General features: G+C 43.8%; 1 protein-coding gene across 1 annotated transcript; it reads left to right on the forward strand.

Moving 5' to 3' along the window:
* Window positions 1–665: 665 nt before the first annotated feature.
* Window positions 666–10,951, forward strand: SAP30L (SAP30 like). The gene is made up of 3 exons (XM_014312246.2): window positions 666–1,735; window positions 3,368–3,466; window positions 5,407–10,951. The coding sequence occupies exons 1-3, from the start codon at window positions 1,559–1,561 to the stop codon at window positions 5,533–5,535; spliced, it is 405 nt and encodes a 134-aa protein (XP_014167721.1). The 5' UTR covers window positions 666–1,558; the 3' UTR covers window positions 5,536–10,951.
* The last annotated feature ends 2,286 nt before the right edge of the window (window positions 10,952–13,237 follow it).

Genomic DNA, 13,237 nt, shown 5'->3' on the forward strand with positions numbered 1-13,237 from the left:
CTGGGGCTGTGCGGCACACCCGGTGCCTCCGGACCGCGTCTGCCCGTCCGCAGCCTTACAGCGCTCGGGAAAGGGAAGGACGTGCCTGGGTGGACCCGGCTGTTCCCCGGGTGCAGAGCAGGATTTTCCCTGTGGCTCTGCCCGCCTGCTGAAGCACAATGTAGCTAAAGCACTAAACGCCGCGTTTGGGAGGCGGGTGGTGTGCGGGGAAGCCAAGGAGAGAGCTGTCAGTGTTCGGAGGCAGGAGTGCTGTTCCCATTGCGGGCTCGGCTTGGAAAGGCTGCTGCTGTCAGGTGAAAACAGCGCTGTGGTTGCTGCTTCAGTCAGGCGGCACTGACGTTACTTCTTTAATTGGTAAGAATTGGTGTTGTGGTGAAGCAGGTTAAAGACCGAGCTGGCGGTGAGATGTGCTGCCTTCTTCAGCAGGGTTTATTCGCACACAGAACAGCCCGGTTTGCTGCCTAATGACATTGACAGCTGTCAGCTCGAGATACAAACGGGTTATTTGCCCAGCAGAGAAATACGCAGAGCAGAGCAGATCACAGAAGGAATTTCTCAGAAGTGACTTCGTTAACGGAATTCAGCTCTGCATGCTTTTTTTTCGCCTGATCTGTAAAGATCAAAACCACTGAAAACAAAGCAAAAGCAAAAAAAAAAAAAAAAAAGGTGAAGTTTTGAGTCAGTCTGTTTGGCAGCTCCCCCAGTTGGTTGGGTCCCTTCTGCACAGCCGAAATGCATCGTGTCACGGGAAAAGTGACTCAGTTTGAAACATATTCTTAAAAAATAGAGCATTTTTCCCAGTTGTAATTTTCAGCAGATTTGTCTAGTGGCGTAGTAGTTTCTTGCATTTTAGAAATGAGTCTTTGTTGACAGATGCCAGGCTTTAGAAACAAAAAGGGGAAATGAGACTAATGCAGTCAGAACAAAGGGAAAGTGTAAAGCAGGCTGCGTGGAGTGATTTTGGATGTAGGGTGCCTGTGTTATCTGAAGACATTTTGCTGATATTATAGTACCAAATAATTTTGATCATTTGAAGTCCTTTGTTTTGCTAACTCTAGTGAGATTATATTTGTTAAAAGGGAGATTCCATTGCTGAACAAGCAATTGAAAGGAGGCTATTCTGCATTTGATCTGTTTGTTTTAATTGAGGTGATCAGCCCAAGTTTTATTTGTCTAGGTTTTGAAACATTTGCCTTAATAATCTTTTGTACTATTCAAGCCAGAAAGTTCACAAGAATGAAATAGAATAATGCATTTTTGGTAGCTACCTGCTAGTAAGACCTGAAATAAACACACTTCCTCCAGACAAGCACCCATTTTTTTTTCCTGACATATGATTGCAGCCATAAAAAAGAAATTTATTATCTCCAGAGGTTCAATTCAGCTGGAGCTTGAGTTCTTTGTTTTCTTTGCCTTTAATCTTTGTAAGGTGAGTTATCTCTGAATAAAGAGCGTGATATCAGGGCTGGGATTTAAGATTAGAAATTCCTTGATGTCAGTCGGTCACGCCAGTCTTGAGGGATGCACCTGACACTGCTGTCGAAGTGGCTGCTGTTGGATGCTGTTTCACAGTATCTTTTTTGATTGCTTTTTCACCACTTCTGGTTCTCAGGTGAGACATCTGTACATTTGTGATTTTCACAAGAACTTCATTCAGAGTGTTCGGAACAAGAGGAAGAGGAAGACAAGCGATGATGGAGGCGACTCTCCTGAGCACGACACGGATGTTCCGGAGGTTCGTGGGCTGCTTTACCCCTTCTTGGCATCTTGAAGTTTCACTTGGATGTTCTCATCTATCAGAAAATATTTATATTTTAAATTGCAAGGCCATTGAAGCTGCTGTGGAGTTACTTTCCAGGAGGAGTTTTTTCTAACATGTGGTGTCCTAATTTTCTTCATTCCCCTATGAGTTCTTTGCCCATGTAAAGTTTTCTATAAAAAGAGGTGTGATAAGGTAACTTCACAGCTTCATGTATGTACAGTTAAAATTGTATTTTATACTATTTCTTAAGGCTAAAATATAAGTTATTTTTGGTGATGTCTGATGCCCCAACATAATTCCTTGTTACTGAGTATGCATCATTTTGCAAATACGCTACAGAATTCAATAGGTTACTCCCTTTGTTTGGATATTTGATATCCAGAGATATTGAGCTGCTCCAGATATTTGCATAGATGGTATTTTTTAGCACTATTTAAAACTACCTTTAAATAGTTTGTGACACATTTTTATTTTCAGGAGATGGGCCTGGGGGAAGTTTTCTGTGATAAAGAACTCCAGAATAATCCTTTCTCTGTGCCACTGCGTGCTGCACTTGCTTCAGTGATGTTTCTGGCACTGTTGACATGGCAAAAGTTGTGCAGAGGTGATGTTCAGAGAAGCAGAGCGTGGCCACAGTCAGCAGAGCCCTCTGCTGGAAATGCCAACCCTTTTGGCAAAAAGCTGTTTATTTCTTAAAAAAAAAAAAAAAAAAAAGCCACCCAGAGTCATTTTGCCAGCAAAGCTGTGTCTTGGTGCAAAGCTGGTGCACACACCTCCTGTGTGGAGGTGTTGAGAGAGTAGCAAGTTTTTGGTATGGAGTTTTTTTAAGATAACCTGACCTTTTTTTATCACTGTTCATGTTTCCATTCTATAAGCTTCTCCATCAAAACTTTCCTGTTCAAGCTTTGCAGTAGTTGCCAGGGTGATTGCTGAAGACCCAGTTGGCATCTAAAAATGTTGGTGCTGTAGAGCACACAGAGTATTTGGTGACTGAAACCTGACGGATGCACGTCACCCAGCTGAACTGGGAACTCTGCACCATGTCAGTTTTAATGTCATTTCCCTCTCAGTTTTCAGCAGAGATTCCTTTTGTCTTTGAAACTCGGCATTTCCCACATGATCTTCATCTTCCTTGCTGTAACCTCGCCACCACCCCCTTTGCTTCTAAACTCTGCACTTCCTATTTAAGTATTTGAATTTCATTTCATCTCTGTACTCTGTTTTATGTCACAAGTCGTTTGTTCAGTGCCTGCTAAATTGTTATTTCATGTGTGAGCTTTTTAAACCTTGTGGGAACAAAAGGTTGCCCTTTGCTTGGAGGTTGCAGAGGTGTAATTGAGAGCAGAAATTGGCCAGCAATTCTGTTGACAGCATGTGAACCAGAACAAAAATTTCTATTTCCCTGAGGCTATTTTGGTCCTTTAGCATTAACAAATACAAAATATACTTAGGTTTGTCAGTAAGACAAGCCAGTGTGGTTGTGAATGCAAGCAAGGAGAAGTCCTGTTGAGGAAGAAGTAGTTATTTTTAGGTATTTTTAGATAAAATAACTACTCACAGAAGCTAAAGGTAGTGCTCATGCCCTCTTCTCTTCATCACTTCCAGGTTGACTTGTTCCAGCTCCAAGTGAACACCCTGCGACGTTACAAGAGACATTATAAGTTGCAGACTAGGCCTGGACTCAACAAGGCTCAGCTTGCAGAAGTAAGTGAGGACAGCAGTGTTATCTCTGTTACAAGGAAACTTTTTATCTCCTCTGTTCAAGGGCAGATTTTGTGGGCATTCACACCTGTGAGACTCGCTGGTACAGACCAAGTGCCCACTGGAAGGTTTCAGGGAGTGATGCCAGCAGAAAGCTGCCTGCTTGCTTCCATCTGGGACAGGCTTGGAAGCCCCAGACAGTGGCTGTTGAAAGTCTGTTTTAGTAACTTGCTTGTCTCTGCTTCCTTTCCCACCTTTTTCATAGTCCCAGTTGGTGCCCTTTAGGGAACAGAAACAGGACCCAGTTTTTGGGTGTTACCTGGGGATGGCTGCTCAGCTGAAACTCAGACTTAATCCACTCATTGTCTCCCTAAGTGCTCCTGTTAGTTTTTCTTTCCTCACAGGCACTTGAACTTGTTGGAATTGCTTATTATTAAAGGCAGCATCACTGTCCATGGATTCAGATTCTTCACTTCCCTCCCTTGTCCTGACAGTTCTGTTTTATAAAAGGCCTTTTTCTTAAGGGCCTCTGCTGCTTTCTCAACATATGGGCAATTTGTTGAGAAAGAACTCTCTGTATCTCTGTGGTATTTGGGCAAGTTGTGCTTGCTGTGCTTCTGCTCTGCTCTCTTTCCTGACTTGATCTGAAGCCATGCTCTGGAAAAAATCTTATCTGAACTTGAAAAAACTGCAGTAGTTACTGATTAGTACTGAGGTTGATTTTGTAAGTTGTAGCTTTCACAACTGTCTGCCTAAAACTGTCTGGTTTGCTTTTACTTTTGATTTAAAGAACAAAAAACCTGACAGACCAAAAAAGTCAGCAAGACACTGTCTTCCTCTCTTTCAAAGTCATCCAGGGAGTGAATATATAGAATATAGAGAATGTGCAGTGTAGGGCATGTAGGAGTAAGTTGAACAAAGTAGGGTGGGGTTGTTCCTCATTAGCAGTCCTGATTTGTCATATTTTAACTAACCATTTCATGTCTGTCAGCTGCCTCCTGCCATGAAGGACTGCCTGCTTAAGGAATTTACCATGAATGTACCCAAGAGGAAAGAAAAGATCAATTACTGTGCAGGCAGAAAATAAAGGGAGCCTAACTTAAAGCTGTCACACAGTTCCCAGATTTCCTGTGAAGCCTGAGCAGCTTTGACTCTATGCTGGATCCTCATCCAGCTCCCATGCTTGAATCACTGCTGCCTGAGGCTCTTTCACTCCTCATGCTATCCCACTGTAAGGGAAACTCAAGCTTCCATAAATCTCCTTGGAGTGACTTATTGCACAAACTGCATCAGAATCCTGTTCTAGAGCTGTGTTGGGTACCAAAAAAAGAGTTTCTTCTATGTGAGGAGCAGATCTTGTCCAGCTCCAACGTGTTTTCTACATTCACTTCCTGAGGAAAAAGCAGCTGATGTTTCAGGGCTTATGCTGCTGTTAGAGAGGGGTAGCCCTAAGCAAACCCTAACCCTCCCATTGCAAATGTTCATTTCAGTGAAAGCTTAAGAGTGCAGAGGAAATCTTTTTGGATAAAACTTTACTCCACCTGGTTCACACAGCAAGATGCTTCAGTGTTTCTGACACTCTCCTTCAAAACACAGAGGTGCAGGGAAAACTGGCTCGCCAAATAATCTCAGCACAAAATGTTGCTGAGGAGAAGCTGTGCTGCTTTGGCAGGAGGACATTCTGGCTTCCAAATTCCTCTTGTAGGTTGGCTGCAAATCCTGCTGACATAGCAAGGCTATGCTGTGTTCATACACACATTCCAGCTGTAGAGAGAGAGGGAGGTAAATGAGGACTGACAGTTGGAATTGGTGCATGTTTCACTCAAAGGATAATGCGCTCAGTGGCCATAAAATCGTTTTTGGAAAGTGAAGAGAAACCCTGTTCTGATTAATTCTAGTTTTTAATTCCAGCATTTCTGTCTCTTTACCTGTTGTTCTTCCAGACTGTCAGTCGTCATTTCAGGAATATTCCAGTGAATGAGAAGGAGACACTTGCATATTTCATCTACATGGTGAAGAACAACAAGAGCAGGCTGGACCAGAAATCAGAAGGCAGCAAACAACTTGATTGAAGATTAACAAGGCTTGGAATAAGAGAGACCTTGAAGGAACATGTGGTATTGTGCATTTTAGATTTATAAAAACTGTTAAAAGTATATTGTAAATTTTTTTAAATGCAGTGTCTGGATGACAGAAAAAAATACAGACATTCTTATGAGGAGTATTTGAAAACATGTGCCCAGCATGTTTCCGAAGACTTCTTCCCCTCATTTCAAAGTCATATTGGAATAAAGAAATGAGGATAATGGGGAAACCAAATAAATCTGTAGAACTGTGGAGTTTGTCAACTTGGTGTTTTAAACCATTTCTGGAAATCTACATCTCAGTGCAATTCAAATGCCAGATGGAATTTTTTTCACTGAATTCAGGCTGCATCACAAACCACCATGCAGTTTGTCTTGGTACAGGACTGGAAGAGCAGCAGAGATAAAATTCATGATCAAGGTGCAAGGGTCAGAAGTTTGTCTGAAGCTTGCTGCTCACCTACACATGCTCTGTCTTGCCTTGAGTCAGTGCTTCAAGTCCCAAACTTCTACAAATGCTCCAGCTCAGCAGATCTACTCCAGTGAACACTACTTGACCAGTCTGAAATTGATGGGGGTTTTTTTGCCATTTTTTTCCTTCTGACCCCATCCGACACAGATGCCAACCAACTCTCTGCAGTCTCTTTTCTAATTTCTTTTAAGAACTCACTAATTAAATTTTCTGTAAGCATTTAAAAATTTCCGCATTTCTCTGAATGTGGTATTAAGGCAAACATAACCTATTTGCTGTGTCTGATCATGTTGGTAGAAGTGCTTATTTAATTGATTTATACATATTTCAGTGGTGGTAGGTGAAACAATGGCTTGAGACATCAGTCTCTTAATTTCTGTGTCAGGTCAGTATCGGTCACAAGTGATGTGCATTCTATACTGAAGCTTTAGCAGGTGTCACAAAACTGCTGTGTGCATTCAGGGGCTCTGTTTAGTATAAAGCAGATTTATGGGTGAGGCACCATAACCAGGGCAGTGATCTGACTGGAGCATTTCATGATACATTTCATGATACATTTCATTTCCCTTTGCAATGGGCAAGAAGCATCAAAGCATTTGCCTTTCATGAACATTTCATGTGCTTTCATGAGAGCTGTGTGAATGAGGGTGGCACACTGGTGCTCCCTGGCAGGGCACTGCAGGAGGAGATCACCCTGATTTTATTCAAAGCCGAGGTATCCTTACAGATAATACAATGATTATTTTGGCAAAAGGAGTTTTTAAAAGTCATGACTGACTGTTCTCCAGTGACCTCAAATTCTCTTCAGGGGATCTCATGATTTAAAGCACTGCTCTGTTTCTTTGCTGTCCTGACCAGTGTCTCCATTCTGGTACAAGATGCCAAGACTCCACATAGAGAGGATATTCTTAACAAGCCTTAAGCAACGAAATGAACAGTAGAAAACTTCAGCTAGCATTTTGTAAATGGCAAGTTTTATTATTTCAAAACTGGATGAAGCTTTGTTTAAGAACTGAACACACTGGTCATGGTCCCAGCTTAGCACTGCATTGTGTTTTGTAAGGCATGAAGGGTTCACTTAGTGAAGCTCTTGTTAAAGCTCTCCCAGGGTCTCTTTAAAATTGAAGTCGCAGTTTAAAGCAAGTTATTCACATCACTCTGAATTGTTTGCTGATACTCCAAAAACATGTTCAACAAACTTCAGCATGTCTTAAGTCCTGTGTCATAGGCAGAAATACTCTGTTATGGTACATGTCCCATTTGTGACATCTGGGGAGTGTGATTATTTCAGCATTTCCTCGTTCGATTCTGTATGGATTTTTAGAACATCATACAAGAGAGAGGTTCAAGGAATAAGGAGAGAATGTCTTGTGTCAGTATTTCATGAATGTTTAAAAATTTCCTATTTGTGCTGGTCCTTTCCTTACTGAAAGGGTGGAGTAGTTCCCACATCAGTCAACACAATCTGGCTTCTCTCATTCAGGACAGATGGTTAGAAGGGTACGTTCTCTGACTGCGTGTTAACCCTCAAAGTGCTCATGTAATCAGAGCATGCTACCAAGGGAAAAGGAGTTTCTGAGTTGAGAGGGTTATGCCTCATAGTGATTCTTCCCTCCACTGGGCACTGGTGAGGCCACACCTCGAGTGCTGTGTTCAGTTCTGGTCCCCTCAATTCAGGAAGGACTTTGAGGTGCTGGAGCAGGTCCAGAGAAGGGAAACAAAGCTGGTGAAGGATCTGAAGCACAGGTCCTGTGAGGAATAGCTGAGGGAGCTGGGGTTGCTCAGCCTGGAGGAGAGGAGGTTCAGGGGGCACCTTCTCATTCTCTGCAACTCCCTGACAGGAGGGGGGAGCCAGGTGGGGCTTGGCCTCTTCTCCCAGGCAACCAGGGGCAGGACAAGGGGAAATTGCCTCAAGCTGCACCAGGAAAGCTGAGGTTGGACATTTGGAGGAATTTCTTCCCAGAAAGGGTGATTAAATATGGGAATGGGCTGCCCAGGGAGGTGTTTAAGGAAAGACTGGCACGTGGTGCCATGGTCTAATGGACATGGTGGTGTTTGGTCATAGGTTGGACTCGATGATCTCAGAGGTCTTTTCCAACCTAATTGATTCTGTGATTCTGTGATTCTAGACCAAAACTGTAAAAATGTAGTTTGTTTGGGATTTACTTTTTTTTTGTGGTTGTATTTTATTTTGTTTTATTTTTAAGAGTAAATAAATCTGTTGGGGTGTTTTAGTAGCCAGCAGCAAAATGATTCTTTTCAAGGAAATATGGTGGCAGGTTCCATCTGTTCAGGTGTATTCACTGGAATGCTTTTGTGCCGAGGTGGTGTCCAGGAAACTTTTCTTTTCTTTTTTTTCCTGAAATAGTCAATTGATGTTAAACGTGATCCTTGTTGGTTTCACTTCTAAAGCAATTCTACTTTTTTGAAAAAAAAAATTCTTAGTGAAGTGTGATGATGAAGAGATGTTTACCAGCCATTAGCAGTTGTTTATAAGGTGGAAAGCTTGGAGGCAAGACACCAAAGAAACAGAAGAATCTTTGGCTGTCAGACCCCATGGCCTTATAAACCCCTTGCAAATGCCTTATTACCTTGTTCTCAACTTAGCTAGAGCAAAACACCTTGAGCAACAGAAAGCTGATGGTCTTGTTGGAAGGGTCAGCCACTTGCTGGCTCCCGTGCTATGAACTGAAACCACATGTCAATTCAGTAGCAATATCCATGTTCAGGGTGCCTGTGATTCTTGAAAAGCATTTAGTGTCTAATAACCAGAAAACGCAACAATGCAATTGTCGTGTACGATACCGTGCTGTGTGTTCGACTCCTTATGCTGCATGCCAAGTAAAAACAAAAAAAAAAAAAGACTTTCCAACTTTTTATTTTAAATGTCAAATTAAATGTGTTTGAACCTCACACTTGTGAAGCCATGAGGTGGGACATTTTCTCAGCACTTTTAGATGGGACTTGTTGGAAAGGTGTAAGACCCAAATCGCTTTGGCTGGTATGATATTTTTTTTGCATTTTGCTTTTCACAGATGGGCCTTAAATTCTGTCTAGCTTTGAACCATGGAGCACAAGCCTTGGGGGCATGGAGGATGACCAGATGTCATCTTGTATTTATAATAGTGGAAGCTTATTTCTTACAAGCCTGCATAGGTGACATTCACCCTGGGGCAGAGGAATTGTCTCTGAAGGTCTCCAGCCATTATATAGCCTAATGCAATTCCATAGCCTAGCTCAATTCTGATTGCAGAGTTCCATTAACTTAATTAGAGTTCTGAATAGATCCAAAGCCATTAGTATGCAATCCAAATAATGCAGAAACATCTCTTCTGGGGTTAATTTCATCCTGTATGCTGACCCTCTGCTCACTTCAAGGGAAGAAGAAGAAATCATTGCTGGTAGTTATTGGCTTGAGCTCAACTCAGGGGAGTTGGAAGCATGCAAAGACTCGAGTCAGTAGCAGCCTGATGGCTGAAAAGTGCAAACACATCCAAGGAGGCTCTGTTAGAATGCAGTTTTCAAAATTTCAGAATCTGAAAGATTATTGTATATCAACCTGAAGTAAACAGTTGCAGTAAAAAGTAATGTTTCTTTTGCCAGGCACTTTAGATGCTCAGCCTGAGAAAAGCAGAGCTTTGTACCACTTCTCTCCAGTATTCTGGTGTCCCAGTTTTCCTTAGAAACGTGGCTGTAAACCACTAGATACCCCAGGGTGCAAGAATTGACCAGAGCATGTCAAGCCTAGCATTTCAAGTGAGTCTAAAGTGCAAGCTGGGTTCAGAGAGGCTTTGAACACAAGAGCTGAAATAACCTACAGTAAATGGGAGTTTTCATGTGGGTCATGATGGCACAGGGAGGATGGAGCAGGACATGGCCCACAGGGAGACTGAACAAAACACACTTCCACAGCAGCAGCAGCGTGGAGGCAGATTTGTTCTGTGTCAGCTCTTGTGATGGATGTTTTATGAGAGGGGGAGGAGGGTGAGCTGTGCACTTTACATCTTTTGGTTGAGCCAAATGTAAATACCAATGGAGGAACTGCAGTTGGAGGGGAGAGGAGGGGTCTGCTGAGGGACTCTTTGTTTTAAGTTTGCAGATCCTTGGACTGCCTGGAGCATTAGAGTCACTTTGTCTCTACAGTTTAGAAACATGGGTAATACAAGGTGGCCTCCCTTCTTTGTGCTGCCCAGAGTAAGGACAGAAGAGTCCCAAAGGTGAAGGAATGTTATTGATGCCTCACTCCTTGTGTCACTGATGCCCTTTAATCATGTCTAGCTTATCAAGTTAGGGATTCTCATTTTCCACTTTGGAAGTGCAAATGAACTGTTAGGATGTAAGATACTCCTTGCACTTTTCACAGCTATCCCTGGTCTCCTGTTTTTGACTTGCTTGTGAACACAGCTGGTTGGGATGAACTAAATGCTTGAACAGAGTGTGGGGAGAGGGGGAGGCTCCTGCTTTAAACCTGAACTTCCCTTGCAAGCAGCTCTGCAGGCCATCCTGTGCATCAGCAGGCTCCAGGAGCCTCTGGCTCACCTGAGCCTCACCAGGGCTGGGTTTACTCCTGTCCTGCCCACGCCTCTGCTCCACAGCTGCTGCAGGGGGAGGTGGGTAGCAGGTAACTTGCAGAATGGTTTGGAGTCTTTTGGCAGGCTTACTGGGAGAGAAAACTGTGTTCCCTCTTCTGTTTCTGGCCTCCATGTGTTGTGCTGATCTTATGCCAAATGTTTTGGACACCTTGTATTTTTAACTGTGTAATATAGCTGTGTAATGTTAAAGCAACTTAGTAACTTATAGCAAAAACTGTAGAACTCATTTCTCTGAGGTGTAGGAAATGTCCTGCTTCCACTGTGTATGAGACTTTAATTCTGTACTGTCTGACAAAGATAAAATTCTGAATTTCACTTTAATAAATGATCTATCTAGCAACCAGGCCCACATTCCCTTCTTTGCCTTTCTGCCCTCAGCACTGATGGTTCCAGAGCCAAGGGAGTTCTGCTTTGTGTGGATGTTTTGTGCCAGGCTTCTCAGATTCACTGCCTTTTCCCACCCACCTCTCAGGGCTGAAAACACTGCAGACAAGGAGCAGAGAGTGGCACTGCTCAGTGGGAATGCCAAGCCTGCAGTAGAAATCTCAGGTGATGGGATATTTTCTGACAAACCCAGGTGGGTTGCAGAGGTGCAGTTCATGGAGTCTTTTGAATGCAACAAAAATACAACAAAAATACAATTGCAAGGAATACAAATACAAAAATACAATTTGCAAGAAAGATAGAGGCTGTTGAAGAGCCACGTGCCCTTGCATTTCGGGGAGTGTTTCTGTGATGGGAATTCCTCCCCTCCTGTATCATGAAGAGCCTGTCAAGTACAGCTTCTCATTTGATTCATGTTTCCTATTGAATCTTCTTTATGTCTAGTTCAACTCTGTGCTTCTGCTCCTTTCTCAGGCACATCCTTGGCTTCGTTTCATGCATGATTTATGGCTCTTGTTGTCCAAAGTCAAAGCTGCATGCCCAGCTGACAAGGTGGGCACTGCTCCAGAGCAGTAATGACATGGACCATCCCAGCATTCAAGATCCTTTGCCATGAAATGCTTGGTTTCATCTTTTTCTGATATTCCTCCTGACCATCAGCCTTACAAGCAAAGGTGCCTCACTTTCTTGCTGCACTGAGGAAGCAAATGAAAAAAACTGGAATTTGAGTATTTGTTTGCCTGAACTCTGTCATGGTGTTTTTAAAGGCTCTGCTGGCACTGTTTGAGTTGTGCTTTTAGCCTTGATTTTTAGCCAGAAAAGAGCTTGTAGTGTAGCTTTTCACACACTTGGGTTCTCACAGAGGAGGATGATCAGATGTCGAAAGCTTTACACCAAAACAGATCCTGGTGTCCCCAGTGCCTGCCTGTGTGGATGTGTCTGGAGGCCCTAATGAAGCAGGATCATTTTGGAACATGCTGCTGTGCCACAGGAGGCTGTCCCTGCCTCGGGGAGCTCTCCGTTGAGGAAGGCAAGACCAGAGATGACACAGGTGGGCACCAGGGGTGGATCACATCACACAACCTGTGTCTGTCAAGGGTTTTTAGGAGGTTTCAGGGGAGGATAAGGGCAGCATACCCCAGTGAAGGGGAAAACTCTCATTTGCATTCCCAAATTGATGACTGGGGGCTCTTCTGCCAGCACAGTGAGAAGGAGAGGCAGCAGGGCTAAAGGAGGACAGCTGTCAGCAGCAACCTGTTGTGCAGGTGCTGACTTTAGTACAAGAGTGTATAAGGGAAACTTGTGACAGAAATAAACTGCCAGTTAATCTGTTATTTGTATAGACTAATGAATACTGCTCCTTAATCTCATGTTTGCCAAGAATCCCACAGAAGATTTCAACCTCAAAACCAAGGCGGAATCTGCTCAGTCTTTTTAACATATTCACAGTGACAGACAAAGGAGCCAGCAGATCGATCCGATGGCCGGGAGCAGCACATCCCTCTCTGCACTCCCAGCTGCTGTGCGAGGGCAGTGTTCGCTCAGGAAGGCGGAGGGGGAATCGCTGCCCCTCGGAGCCAGGGCGGCCGCGGGGGCACCGGGGCCGGGTCCCCCTCCCCAGAAGGCTTCCTTGGCAGGAGCTGGCCGTGCCTGTCAGAGACCGGAAGCGGGATGATGCTGTGCTGGGATGTGGAGATCATAAAAACGGTTTGTTTGGGTTTTGAGGGTTTTTTTCCCCCTGGTTGGACATTGAAATTGAACACGTCCGATCCTCTGCGTGAGCCGTCCCGCGGCCTCCTCGCAGCCTTGATGGAAACCAGGCATTGCTTCCCTGCTCCCCGGCAGAAAGGGCAGCACAGAGGACCAGGGAAAAATGTGAATGTGGATTTAATGGTTTTGTGTCTTAGAGATGTGGCTGTGCAGGAGTGTGGGGGGAAGAGACTCAGGGCTTGCTTTTTTTTCCTGCTTTTTAAAAAAAATTTCTCCTCTATCCAATAATGAATAACTACACAGCTCCACCAGCACTCAGTCTCACTTTGCCAGGAGCTGGAGTCCATTTTACATCTCTTATCCTTGCAGGCACTGCTGGCTTCTTCCCTAAGTACCTGAAAACCCCCCAGTGTGCTTTTACTTAATTGGCTTTTGCACTTTCTCCAAGATCTGTTCCCTTTACCTGTTGCAAGAAGTACTCCACGATCACCCCGGCACCTTCAGGAAGAACACCTTGGTGGTGTTGGGAAGA

The sequence above is a fragment of the Geospiza fortis genome, unplaced genomic scaffold, assembly GCF_000277835.1.
Source record: "Geospiza fortis unplaced genomic scaffold, GeoFor_1.0 scaffold55, whole genome shotgun sequence".
NCBI lineage: Eukaryota > Metazoa > Chordata > Aves > Passeriformes > Thraupidae > Geospiza > Geospiza fortis.